A 15173-nucleotide genomic window follows, 5' to 3' on the forward strand; every position below is an offset into this window, starting at 1 on the left:
CTGATGATTTTAGCTTATCCTGAAGAATTTGGAGGTAATCCTCCTTTTTCATTGTCCCATTTACTCTCTGTAAAGCACCAGTTCCATTGGCAGCAAAACAGGCCCAGAGCATAATACTACCACCACCATGCTTGACGGTAGGTATGGTGTTCCTGGGATTAAAGGCCTCACCTTTTCTCCTCCAAACATATTGCTGGGTATTGTGGCCAAACAGCTCAATTTTTGTTTCATCCGACATCTTCTGGAGGAAAGTTCTGAAACAAAAATTGAGCTGTTTGGCCACAATACCCAGCAATATGTTTGGAGGAGAAAAGGTGAGGCCTTTAATTTCAGGAACACCAGACCTACCGTCAAGCATGGTGGTGGTAGTATTATGCTTTGGGCCTGTTTTGCTGCCAATGGAACTGGTGCTTTACAGAGAGTAAATGGGACAATGAAAAAAGGAGGATTACCTCCAAATTCTTCAGGACAAGCTAAAATCATCAGCCCGGAGGTTGGGTCTTGGGCGCAGTTGGGTGTTCCAACAGGACAATGACCCCAAACACACATCAAAAGTGGTAAAGGAATGGCTAAATCAGGCTAGAATGAAGGTTTTAGAATGGCCTTTCCCAAAGTCCTGACTTAAACATGTGGACAATGCTGAAGAAACAAGTCCATGTCAGAAAATCAACACATTTGGCTGAACTGCACCAATTTTGTCAAGAGGAGTGGTCAAAAATTCAAGCAGAAGCTTGTGGGTGGCTACCAAAAGCGCCTTATTGCAGGGAAACTTGCCAAGGGACATGTAAGCAAATATTAACATTGCTGTATGTATACTTTTGACCCAGCACATTTCCAGTAGACCCATAATAAATTCATAAAAGAAGCAAACTTCATGAATGTTTTTTGTGACCAACAAGTATGTGCTCCAATCACTCTATCACAAAAAAATAAGAGTTGTAGAAATGACTGGAAACTCAAGACAGCCGTGACATTATGTTCTTTACAAGTTGTGGAGGGGGGGCGTGGCCTGCGGGCCTGCCGCGGAACGGGGTGTGCAAGGAACCGGCCTTGAAGACAGCGACAGGTGAGTGGATGGCGCCTTGTTATCTAATCACCTGTCGCCTTTATTAGCAGCAGCCGGAATGAGACACGTTGTTGGAGCTGGAGTGGGAGCGAGACACGGACAGAGAAAAACACTTTTGCTGGAAAGCAGAACACTCGCACCTTGTGAGGAAAAATAAAACAGTGTTGTATGTGAGGAACTCGCATGGCTGCCGTTTGTGTGACCCCAAGATGCAAGAACCAGGATGAGGATGAGCAGGTAAGATGATTTTAATAATAAAACAACAGAGAAATGTAGCAGTCTTGCATACAACAGTTCCAAACATAGTCTATCGTCGAGCACTGAGGAGTGCTCGAGAGAAAACATAAATAGACATATGCTGATTGGCAGCAGATGTGGACAGGCTGCCAATCAACGGCAGGTGAGGAGAAAACAGTGCTCAGCGGAACAAACAGGAAGTATAACAAAATAAGAGCACTGACAGGAAGTAAATACAAAAACATGGAAACAAACCGAAATGAAGTGACAGATCGTCACAGGACCCCCCCCTCAAGGAACAGATTCCAGATGTTCCCTGGAAACAACTCCAAAAATTACGGGAGGGAGGAGGGAGGACATGGCGGCGGGTCGCCAGGCCAAGTGTCCCCGCAGCCAGCGAGGGAAAGTCAGGTGGCGGCGACGCGTTGAACGCCGCTGGAACTGGCGAGGCGGGCGACCACGGAACGGCCACATTAGTGGCCGACAAGGAGGCGGAAGCGCGTGGTACCTGAGCACCAACAGCTGCGAAGGTCCACACGCAGGTTCTGCAGATCTCTGCCGACAGCGCGGATGAAGTCCATAACACCGCCGCATCTTTGGCGGATGAGGAGAAGGTCGCGCAGCCGGTGGCGACGATGATGATGATGATGATGACCATGAAGATGGCGGCGCCTTGCGAAAGCCCGCCAGAGACGATGTGGTTGTGGGTGGATCCGCTGCCGACCAGGAAGATGGCGGTGTCATGTGGAGTCCCACCGGTGACGCGGAAGATGTCCGCGCAGTGCGAATGCGCGCCAGAGAAGATGAAGGTGGCGGCGCCGTGGAAAGAGACGATGATGTCTCCTTGGGAGGAGACGATGGCGGGGATGACAGCGGCGTGTGCTTGGCTGCACTGCCGCTGGTAGTAGCCCCCCCTCCACTAGGCGGATGCCAGACGCCGTCCACCACTGGGAGAAGGAGTTCTAGGTTTTTTATGTCCCCCGGTGCGAAAACCAGGGACGGGCGGAAGGGGGCCAGGAGGAGGGAAAACGACACGTCCCTCGCCGAGTCCCAGCAGGAGGCCAGGAAGGACATCACGGTGGGCTCCGCTGGAGCCTTCGCCGGACTGGCAGGATGAGCGGGTGCTGGAAGGGATGGCAGCCGTGGTGCAGCTGCTGGAAGCTGCCTTGGAGCAGGAACGGGTGCTGGGCACTCAGCCGGTGTTGGTTGTCGTGGCGCCGCGACCGGCGTGCGACGCGGGGCTGCGACTGGCGTGCGACGCGGTGTGGGAACCGGTGGTCGGTGCGCTGGCACAGGCGATTGCCGTGGAGCCGGGACAGGATGCATAGCAGGCGACGGGGAAGATGGCGGCAGTGGCCGCGCCGGTCGGAGATCCGGAACCGGCGGCCGAGCCGGGAAGAGCGAAGGCGGCGGTGGCCTAGCCGGTCGGAGAGCCGGAACCGGCGGCCGAGCCGGGAAGAGCGAAGGCGGCGGTGGCCTAGCCGGTCGGAGAGCCGGAACCGGCGGCCGAGCCGGGAGGAGCGAAGGCGGCGGTGGCCTCGCCGGTCGGAGAGCCGGAACCGGCGGTCGAGGCGGAGAGGGAAGGTCCGAGCCTGCTGTGGGCTGGGACCGCACAAACCTGGCTTTTAAGTCCTCCAAAAATTGTGCGGTCCAGAAGGTCGGCTGTACATCGCCGACAGGGGTTCTCGCGAGGACACAATCTTCTGGCTCGACGATACTGTGAGGAACTCGCATGGCTGCCGTTTGTGTGACCCCAAGATGCAAGAACCAGGATGAGGATGAGCAGGTAAGATGATTTTAATAATAAAACAACAGAGAAATGTAGCAGTCTTGCATACAACAGTTCCAAACATAGTCTATCGTCGAGCACTGAGGAGTGCTCGAGAGAAAACATAAATAGACATATGCTGATTGGCAGCAGATGTGGACAGGCTGCCAATCAACGGCAGGTGAGGAGAAAACAGTGCTCAGCGGAACAAACAGGAAGTATAACAAAATAAGAGCACTGACAGGAAGTAAATACAAAAACATGGAAACAAACCGAAATGAAGTGACAGATTGTCACATTGTAACCCTGATCCGGGCTCTTGTGACAATGTTTGGTGGTCCGAGGAACCCACTGAAGGGCAACCTCCACACAAAGTGTGTGTAAACTTTTGATCGCGACTGTGTACAAGTTGTGTGTCGGTAGAATGCACCGACTCACGTAAACCAGCGAGGACAGGCTAACCTCCTCCAACCTCAGAGGACAAAGCTACGAACTATGGGAGACCGAGCTTTCTGCTCCGCCGCTCCCAGTCTGTGGAACGCTCTCCCTGACCACCTGAGGGCACCACAGACTGTGGATGTTTTTAAAAATGGCTTTAAAATCCTTTTTTTTTTTTTTAAAAAGCCTTTTTATAGATATATGCATACTAGTTCTAGCTATTAGGCTGTCCTAGTTTTTATTTTATTTATTTTTTATTGTCTTTTTATTTTTATTTTATTTTTTTTAATACACTGTAGCACTTTGAGGTTGTTTGCTCAATGTAAAGTGCTTTTTACGAATAAAATCTATTATTATTTTTGTTTAAAAGGTCATTTGACCGATGAGATCAATTAAATGGCAATTCACCGTTTCTTAAAGCGGTTGACAGGAAGTGGCTTTGAACGGAAACATAATGCATGTTGGACCTCTGCAGCCCTTTGAAGAGCTCGGTGTTTTTTTTTAACCCTCGTCAGAAAAAAGGCATCAAACACAAGAAAGGACGTGTGTTTTGTCTGATGGGTCTCAGGTCAGCGTGGCCATTAAACGCAGCAGAATAAGTCCGTGACGGCGTGTTGTTAGCGTGACCGTGAGCGCTTGTGACAACAGCGACAGGACTGAGATAATTGGCAACAGCCTGACTTTTAAAAGCCTTTGTGCCACACCGCAGGAGATATATCACACTTCCTGTGGCCTGTCTTGTCCACGGACATGTCCGTCACCACCAGGCAGAGTGTCAACGCGTGGGGTGATCGCATTAAGTCGATTTTCCAAACAAAATCAAAGTACCGTATTTTTCGGACTATAAGTCGCAGTTTTTTTTCATAGTTTGGCCGGGCTCCAGTGCGATTTATATATGTTTTTTTCCTTCTTTATTATGCATTTTTGGCAGGTGCGACTTATACTCCGAAAAATACGGTACATGTTTTAAAAGTGCTGTCAAATGATTCGGGGTTTTTTTTTTTTTTTTTTTTTTTTTTTTTAAATCAGACTAATCACACTTTTAAGTTTGGATTAATAATGACTAATCACATCTTATCCCCCAAAATGGATTCCCCCAAAATGGATTAACTCGCTGGAATAAAAAAGACAATATAACATACATCCAGGGCCGGCGCGTGGCATAGGCCGTATAGGCAAATGCTAAGGGCGCCGTCCATCAGGGGGCGCCACGCCAGTGCCACAAATGTTGGAGAAAAAAGAAAAAAAAGTTGGTACTATTATTTCTAAATACAAAAAATAATCCCACGTTAATTAAAATGCAAAGTAAAGCCTATATAATAGAAATATTATTTGTTACAACATTAGTGTTTGTTTACATTGTTATTGCCTTCTGGTTAGCTAATGTTTGCCCTGCAGGTAATAGTCACTTTTCCACCCCTTTATATATTAGGTATAGTTGTAAGCCTAGTTGTTAAAGTGCACATCATGAATGTTAATTAAGCAATATGTATGTAAAAATATTGTATTTCATATATTCATTTCTTATTTTTTGCATTCATTTATTTATTCTTTTTTTTTTAAATCTTGTTAACTATTCTGATTGTTAATTTGCTTTCTTTAAGTAAAAAAAAAGGTCAAAGACAAAGCTATTCGGTTTCTTGTGAGTATATACACTTCACTGCCGATGTGGGGGGGCGCCACCTAAAATCTTGCCTAGGGCGCCAGATTGGTTAAGCTGCATACATCCATAAACGTGTATGCATATGAAAAAGTGCAATATATTTAGCTGTACTCTAACCTATTTGTTTATTTATATATGCACCTTATTGCTTTTTTAATCATGCACTACCATGAGCTAATGCAACAAAATGTTGTTCTTATCTGTACTGTAAAGTTCAAATTTGAATGACGATAAAAAGTCTAAGTCTAAGTCTTATTACTCGCTTGCATCATTTAACCTCTTAAAGCCCAAGCTGTTTGTTTACATGCTTCTTTTTTTTTACTTCTCTTTGCTATTTGGGCTTATTGGACCCTAATTAGAATAAAAACTAAGAATCATCTTTTGATATGATGTACTTAGTCCATAAGTACACAAACGTGTACTTCATGTTTAGTGACATGCTAATTCTTATTTTTAAGCTTTTTTTTTTCCAAATTCCATTGTATGTTATACTCTTCTGACACCACCAGATGGCAGTATAAGTGTCCACGTAAGCGGCCATAAGACCCCAATTCAGTAGTGTACACAATTTTGGAAATAAGAGCTAAAAGGTGCTGTCCACGCATGTGGCCACTAACCCTTTAGAGCAGGCCTGGCCAACCCGCGGCCCGCGAGCCTCGTGCGGCTCTTTGGCTGGTTTCATGCGGCTCTTAACTCTATCAGAAAAAAATAAATAAAATAAATAAAAAAAATTTTAATTTAAAATTTAAAATTTAAAATTTAAAATTTAAAATTTATAAAAAATAAAAAATAAAAAATAAAAAATAAAAAATAAAAAATAAAAAAATAAAAATAAAAAATAAAAAATAAAAAATAAAAAATAAAAAATAAAAAATAAAAAATAAAAAATAAAAAATTTAAAATTAAGAAAAAATACAAAATTAAAAATTTAAAAATTAAAAATTAAAAATTAAAAATTAATAAAATATTAAAAATAAAAAATAAAAAATAAAAAATTTAAAATTTAAAATTTAAAATTTAAAATAAGAAAAAAAAATAAAAAATAAAAAAATGAAATATTAAAAATTAAAAATTACAAATTACAAATTACAAATAAAATAAAAAATAAAAAATAAAAAATAAAAATAAAAAATAAAATATTAAAAATAAAAAATAAAAAATTACAAATAAAAAATTTAAAATTAAAAATTTAAAATTAAGAAAAAAAAAAAAGAAAAAAAAAATTTAAATTTAAAATTTAAAATTACTAATAAAAAACTAAAAATTTAAAATTAAGAAAAAATATAAAATAAAAAATATAAAATTAAAAATTAAAAAAAATAAATAAATAAATAAATAAATAAATAAATAAATAAATAAATAAATAATAAAATAAAATAAAAAAATTAATTAAAAATTAAAAATCAAAAAAATCAAATAATAAATAAAAAAAAAATTAAAAATTAAAAATTAATTAAAAAAAATAAAATTAAAATTAAAAATTAAAAATTAAAAAATTAAAATTAAAAATTAAAAATTAAAAATTAAAAATTAAAAATTAAAAATTAAAAATTAAAAATTAAAAATTAAAAAAATCTATTAGTGCCCACGAGGTGTAGACGCGAAAAACTCTTTGATGTCGGAGGCCCACGTTGCCATGTTACTGTACTGTAGTATATCTACTGTCCCTGGCGTTCGCCGGGACGAAAAACACTACATTTCCCAAAATGCAGCGCGACCGAAACACACGGCCGCTTCATTGACTTCCGCTCAGCACAAAGAGGGCGTTTTCTCAAAATCTAGCTTGTAAAACACCGTGGCGTTCAACACGTGGCCTCTTCTATCGGCCGTGATCGGGATCATCACGAGAGAAAGAAAAGGAAATACTTGGATTACAATACTTGGATTACTTTTTCCGTCCGGCTTAAGCCGGTTTGAGTTGCACATAAGAAGTAGAAAAAGAAGCCGAAGCCGTCAAACGTGCATCTGCGGTCCCCTCCAAGGTTTCTCATTGTCATCTCATTGGGTTGAGTTTTTCCTTGCCCTGATGTGGGATCTGAGCAATTCAATCAGTGTCTTACTTACCAAGGAGAGATCAAGTGCTTGTCCATCCTTGGTCCAGAGCACACGCAGCAGAGGAGGCTGAGCTAATGAGGAGCAGTTCACCATCCCGCTCAAGCCTGCAGGAAGATAGCTTTCCTCTGGCATGGGAAGAGCTTGTGCTGGATCTGAGAACAAGAAAAAGCATACAACTAAATTTGTTTTATTTTGTTTCAATAACCACAGCACGCTATTTCATTGACAAGGAAAGTCCCATCCTGGCGAGACCGAGACTACAACGTGACTTTGGACTGATTTGCAGAACAGATGGATAAACTATAATCATATTTACATGTGCGGCCCACAAAGGAAGTTTTTCCAGGTCTAAATGGCACTTATTTATTCAGTCGTGTTGAATAAATTACACAATCAATCAAGCATATAATTGAACTATGAGTCATAAATACTGCATATGTCAAATAACAACCATTTGTCATGGCCCAGTGGACTAACGGCTTTCGTTAAAAGAAAGATTGTTTCACCAGTAAATGAACGAACGCTACTAACAAAGTTACAGTATTCAAATGGATCTTCATCTAGAATTAGACTGTGATCACACTGCAGCTCAGTTTCCATTAGTTTAGTTAGCGCCATCCTATCTTGCTGATTGTATTGTACCATATGTCCCGGCAAGAAATCTGCCTTCAAAGAACTCCGGCTTATTAGTGAGCCCAAAAAAAGTCTGCGGGCTATAGACCGTTTTCTATTGGGGCTCCAGTACTCTGGAATGTTCTAGCAGTAACAGTTAGAGATGCTACCTCAGTAGAAGCATTTAAGTCCCATCTTAAAACTCATTTGTATACTCTAGCCTTTAAATAGACCCCCCTTTTTAGACCAGTTGATCTGCCGTTTCTTTTCTTTTCTCCTCTGCCCCCCTCTTCCTTGTGGAAGGGGGGACACAGGTCCGGTGGCCATGGATGAAGTGCTGGCTGTCCAGAGTCGGGACCCGGGGTGGACTGCTCGCCTGTGCATCGGTTGGGGACATCTCTGTGCTGCTGACCCGTCTCCGCTCGGGATGGTTTCCTGCTGGCCCCACTATGGACTGGACTCTTACTATTATGTTAGATCCACTATGGACTGGACTCTCACTATTATGTTGGATCCACTATGGACTGGACTCTCACACTATTATGTTAGATCCACTATGGACTGGACTCTCACTATTATGTTAGATCCACTATGGACTGGACTCTCACTATTATGTTAGATCCACTATGGACTGGACTATCACTCTATTATGTTAGATCCACTATAGACTGGACTTTCACACTATTATGTTAGATCCACTATGGACTGGACTCTCACACTATTATGTTAGATCCACTATGGACTGGACTCTCACTATTATGCTAGATCCACTATGGACTGGACTTTCACACTATTATGTTAGATCTATTATGGACTGGACTCTCACTATTATTTTAGATCCACTATGGACTGGACTCTCACTACTATGTTGGATCCACTATGGACTGGACTATCACTATTATGTTAGATCCACTATGGACTGGACTCTCACTATTATGTTAGATCCACTATGGACTGGACTCTCTCACTATTATGTTAAATCCACTATGGACTGGACTCTCACTATTATGTTAGATCCACTATGGACTGGACTTTCACTCTATTATGTTAGATCCACTATAGACTGGACTCTCACTATTATGTTAGATCCACTATGGACTGGACTCTCACTATTATGTTAGATCCACTATGGACTGGACTCTCACTATTATGTTAGATCCACTATGGACTGGACTCTCACTATTATGTTAGATCCACTATGGACTGGACTCTCACTATTATGTTAGATCCACTATGGACTGGACTCTCACTGTTATGTTAGATCCACTATGGACTGGACTCTCACACTATTATGTTAGATCCACTATGGACTGGACTCTCACTATTATGTTAGATCCACTATGGACTGGACTCTCACTATTATGTTGGATCCACTATGGACTGGACTCTCACACTATTATGTTAGATCCACTATGGACTGGACTCTCACTATTATGTTAGATCCACTATGGACTGGACTCTCACTGTTATGTTAGATCCACTATGGACTGGACTCTCACACTATTATGTTAGATCCACTATGGACTGGACTCTCACACTATTATGTTAGATCCACTATGGACTGGACTCTCACTATTATGTTAGATCCACTATGGACTGGACTCTCACTATTATGTTGGATCCACTATGGACTGGACTCTCACACTATTATGTTAGATCCACTATGGACTGGACTCTCACTATTATGTTAGATCCACTATGGACTGGACTCTCACTATTATGTTAGATCCACTATGGACTGGACTATCACTCTATTATGTTAGATCCACTATAGACTGGACTTTCACACTATTATGTTAGATCCACTATGGACTGGACTCTCACTATTATGTTAGATCCACTATGGACTGGACTCTCACACTATTATGTTAGATCCACTATGGACTGGACTCTCACTATTATGCTAGATCCACTATGGACTGGACTTTCACACTATTATGTTAGATCTATTATGGACTGGACTCTCACTATTATGTTAGATCCACTATGGACTGGACTCTCACTACTATGTTAGATCCACTATGGACTGGACTATCACTATTATGTTAGATCCACTATGGACTGGACTCTCACTATTATGTTAGATCCACTATGGACTGGACTCTCACTGTTATGTTAGATCCACTATGGACTGGACTCTCACACTATTATGTTAGATCCACTATGGACTGGACTCTCACACTATTATGTTAGATCCACTATGGACTGGACTCTCACTATTATGTTAGATCCACTATGGACTGGATTCTCACTATTATGTTGGATCCACTATGGACTGGACTCTCACACTATTATGTTAGATCCACTATGGACTTGACTCTCACTATTATGTTAGATCCACTATGGACTGGACTCTCACTATTATGTTAGATCCACTATGGACTGGACTATCACTCTATTATGTTAGATCCACTATAGACTGGACTTTCACACTATTATGTTAGATCCACTATGGACTGGACTCTCACTATTATGTTAGATCCACTATGGACTGGACTCTCACACTATTATGTTAGATCCACTATGGACTGGACTCTCACTATTATGCTAGATCCACTATGGACTGGACTTTCACACTATTATGTTAGATCTATTATGGACTGGACTCTCACTATTATGTTAGATCCACTATGGACTGGACTATCACTATTATGTTAGATCCACTATGGACTGGACTCTCACTATTATGTTAGATCCACTATGGACTGGACTCTCTCACTATTATGTTAAATCCACTATGGACTGGACTCTCACTATTATGTTAGATCCACTATGGACTGGACTTTCACTCTATTATGTTAGATCCACTATGGACTGGACTCTCACTATTATGCTAGATCCACTATGGACTGGACTCTCACTATTATGTTAGATCCACTATGGACTGGACTCTCACACTATTATGTTAGATCCACTATGGACTGGACTCTCACACTATTATGTTAGATCCATGATGGACTGGACTTTCACAATATTATGTCAGACCCACTGGACGTCCATTGCATCCGGTCTCCCCTAGAGGGGGGGCGGTCCTCTCCAAGGTTTGTCATAGTCATTCACATCGACATCCCACTGGGTTGTGAGTTTTTCCTTGCCCTTATGTGGGCCCTGAACCGAGGATGTCGTTGTGGCTTGTGCAGCCCTTTGAGACACTTGTGATTTAGGGCTATATAAATAAACATTGATTGATTGATTGATTGCCCATATGTGACATGTATTTGACTTTTTCATGTCAGTGTCAAAAGATTGTTTTCAAATCCAAACTGTGCCTATTTAGTTTGTTGAAATACCGTATTTTTCGGACTATAAGGCGCACTTAAAATCCTTTCATTTTGTCAAAACTCGACAGTGCGCCTGATAACCCGGTGCGCCTAATGTACGGAATAATTCTGGTTGTACTTACCGACCTTGAACAATTTTATTTGGTACATGGTATAATGATAAGTGTGACCAGCAGATGGCAGTCACACATACGAGATATGTGTAGACTGCAAAATGACGCCAGTAAACAACACCAATGCTTTAAATGTTCTATTGAGAATATAGAACATTACACACTGTCATGACTTGGTCTTGGGTGTTTGCTTTTCCGGGATGCAACGGAAAGTTGGCTCGGGCGAGACGGGAATGTGAGTACATGATTTATTTAATATATCAAAAAAAGTACAAACGAAAAGCGCTCACAGTGGCGGAGAACAAACTATGAATCCAAAAGACTATAGCAAAAAAGTACAAACGAAAAGCGCGCACAATGGCGGAGAACAAACTATGAAACCCAAAAAGACTATAAACATGGAACAAAAACTTACTTTGGCATGGACAAAAAGGAGCAGCGTGAGCGATGGACATGAAAAAAAGTCAGAAATTCGCAGAGCATAAATGTGGGGATGTCGTCAGAACGACAAACTGAAAACAATGAACTTAAATACTATAGACATGATTAACGAAAACAGGTGCGTGACTCAAAATGTGAAACAGGTGCGTGACGTGACAGGTGAAAACTAATGGGTTGCTATGGTGACAAAACAAAAGTGCACAAAAAGTCCAAAAACCAAAACGAACATGACCAAAACAAAAACATGATCACACAGACATGACACACACGGCGCTCAAAAATCTGTCAAAATGTTTTTACTACGACTTTGGTAAGCTATGAAGCTGTACCGTTTGATGGATTGTACTGTGCTTCAACATAGGAGTATCATTATGGTGTGTGTATAAGGTAAGACATATTATTTGGCGTATTGTTTCGCAATATTATGCAAAACCAACTTTTCTTACCTTCTGGTACCTTCTAATGTGCATTTGGGATCTGCATAAGTCCTGAAAATGTAGGCCGTGCCGATGCCGTAGTCGATAAGCTTCTTCTTTTTCTCTATCTTCTTGTCATGTGACATTCATCCTCCACTGTTGCCATTTCTAATATAAAGTAGTGTAAAGTTCTTACTTATATCTGTCAATAGACTCGCCATGAAAGCACTAAAACATACCGGTGTAGTGAGTTTACATTATTCACCCAAGGAACTTTAGTTATTAGAGAGTTCCGGTCGGACGGTTTTTCACGGGGCACATTTCGGGCGTTGTTGTTGCACTAGTGAGCCACGGATGAGGAGATGCTGCTCCGTTATTGATTGAAGTAAAGTCTGAATGTCATTAAAACAGTTAGCTCCATCTTTTGACACTTCTTCCACTCCCGTCCTTGCACGCTACACCGCTACAACAAAGATGACGGGACAGAAGACGCTGAGCCACGTTAATAAGACCGCCCACAAAACGGCGCATCCTGAAGCGACTGTCAGAAAGCGACTTGAAGATGATGTGTAAAACATCATCTATGCAACATTTTGACCAAAGAACTACCATTACATGTTATGTAGACCACAAGGAAGTCTTTTACATTTACAAAAAAAATCATAATATGACTTGTGGACTTGGAGAAGGCATTCGACCGTGTCCCTCGGGAAGTCCTGTGGGGAGTGCTCAGAGAGTATGGGGTATCGGACTGTCTGATTGTGGCAGTCCGCTCCCTGTATGATCAGTGTCAGAGCTTGGTCCGCATTGCCGGTAGTAAGTCGGACACGTTTCCAGTGAGGGTTGGACTCCGCCAAGGCTGCCCTTTGTCACCCATTCTGTTCAGAACTTTTATGGACAGAATTTCAAGCCGCAGTCAAGGCGTTGAGGGGATCTGGTTTGGTGGCTGCAGGATTAGGTCTCTGCTTTTTGCAGATGATGTGGTCCTGATGGCTTCATCTGGCCAGGATCTTCAGCTCTCGCCGGATCGGTTCGCAGCCGAGTGTGAAGCGACTGGGATGAGAATCAGCACCTCCAAGTCCGAGTCCATGGCTCTCGCCCGGAAAAGGGTGGAGTGCCATCTCCGGGTTGGGGAGGAGACCCTGCCCCAAGTGGAGGAGTTCAAGTACCTCGGAGTCTTGTTCACGAGCAGTGTTGGGACTAACGCGTTACTGTAACGCCGTTAGTTTTGGCGGTAACTAGTAATCTAACGCGTTATTTTTTATATTCAGTAACTCGGTTACCGTTACTACATGATGCGTTACTGCGTTATTTTACGTTATTTTTTAGTATCGACTAGAAACAGAAGCGCTGCGGTGTCGTTCTTCTGAATCTTCCTCTGTCACACGCCGGAGAGAAGAAAAGAGGCGTGTGTGGGGAGGGGAGGGACACACGTGATCCGCGGTTTGATATCCATCCATCCAATTTTCTACCGCTTGTCCCTTTTGGGGTTGCGGGGGGTGCTGGAGCCTATCTCAGCTGCATTCGGGCGGAAGGCGGCAAGTCGCCACCTCATCAAAAAAAAAAATTTGTTCGCACGTTCAGTCCACTCACAGCGTGGTCATGGCGAGCGGAGTAACGGAGGAGCTTGAACGCCCCCGCCATTGAATCGGTGTGTTTATAGGTGCAGAATCCATTGTGCAAAATGAGGGTTTTAAACACATGCTGAACGTTACGACATCCCGTCGCGCACCCACTTCAGCAATAAGATTGTGCCAGATCTTTATGAGCAGGAGTACAAAAAAGTTGTGGATGAACTATCCCGAGCATCATCTGTTGCGCTCATGACAGTACGGGTGGACGTCCAGCGGAACTATAAGCGCTCACTTCATCACAGCAGACTGGGAGATGAGAAGACACGCCCCCTCTACGAGAGTCACCTTGCGCAGGTACTGACACAAGCAGTGGAGGAATGGAAGATAAAGATATCCCAGTCACACGTGATAATGCCAAAAATCAAATAAATGCAGTGAATGAGGCAGGACTGAGACCACAGATAGGTGCTTTGCACATGTAGTGAATTTGGCATCACAGAAGGGAATCTCAGTCAATAGGATGGAGCGCCTCTTTGGGAGGATCAGGAAGGAGGTTTCCTACTTCCACCCAAGCACAACAGCTGCTCATGTGTTTAAGACAAAGCAAGAAATGCTAAAGCTGACTACTCATAAAGCTCATACATGATGTCCCAACAAGGTGGAACTCCACTTATGATGTGTTGGGGCAGCAGGCAGCTATATACTCTGCATTGACCCACAACACCCTGAAGACAAATGTCAAAGACATCATCACCCTCTCTGATGATGATGTGAGAGTGGCAGAGGAGGTCCTCCAGGTGCTTAAACCCCTCAAAACTGTTACATCTCTACTGAGCACTGAAACTTCACCATCTGTGTCAATGATCCTGCCACTGAAAACAAGAATTCTACAATCCATGGCTCCAAGTGTGGAAGACAGCAGCATCACTCCAGATGTCAGCCTTTATTTCACTACCTATGTTTCAGCAAGATGATGTGCCTTCTTATGTTGCACTTAAACTTGTTTTTTATGAATGGTCATTGGTCCAAGTTTAAAGAAAGGAGAAATGCCTTTTTATGTTGCACTGTTTTTCATTAATTATGTTAAAAGGAAAATAAAAATGCATGTCAAGTTGATCAACAGATTGTATTATTCTCCAGTGCAATAACAGTACTGAAATGAAGGCAAAAAGGGCATTAATGGGAGCTTTAAAAAAAAAGAAGAAAAAAAAGAAGTAACTAAATAGTTACTTTTCACAGTAACGCATTACTTTTTGGTGTAAGTAACTGAGTTAGTAACTGAGTTACTTTTGAAATAAAGTAACTAGTAACTGTAACTAGTTACTGGTTTTCAGTAACTAACCCAACACTGTTCACGAGTAAGGGAAGAGTGTAAGACGGATCGGTGCGGCGTCTTCAGTAATGTATCGATCCGTTGTGGTGAAGAAGGAGCTGAGCCGGAAGGCAAAGCTCTCAATTTACCGGTCGATCTACGTTCCCATCCTCACCTATGGTCATGAGCTTTGGGTT

At 42.2% G+C, this 15173-nt stretch overlaps 1 protein-coding gene across 3 annotated transcripts in view; it reads right to left on the bottom strand.

Moving 5' to 3' along the window:
• The window catches only part of igsf9a (immunoglobulin superfamily, member 9a), a 228671-nt gene that overhangs the window by 84543 nt on the left and 128955 nt on the right, over positions 1-15173 (bottom strand). For all 3 annotated transcript variants that reach the window (XM_061980875.2, XM_061980874.2, XM_061980872.2), the window contains exon 10: positions 7237-7379. In XM_061980875.2, coding sequence (XP_061836859.2) covers positions 7237-7379 — 143 coding nt within the window. The remainder of the gene's footprint in view (positions 1-7236; positions 7380-15173) is intronic.

This window comes from Nerophis lumbriciformis, linkage group LG20 (assembly GCF_033978685.3).
Source record: "Nerophis lumbriciformis linkage group LG20, RoL_Nlum_v2.1, whole genome shotgun sequence".
NCBI classification, from domain to species: domain Eukaryota; kingdom Metazoa; phylum Chordata; class Actinopteri; order Syngnathiformes; family Syngnathidae; genus Nerophis; species Nerophis lumbriciformis.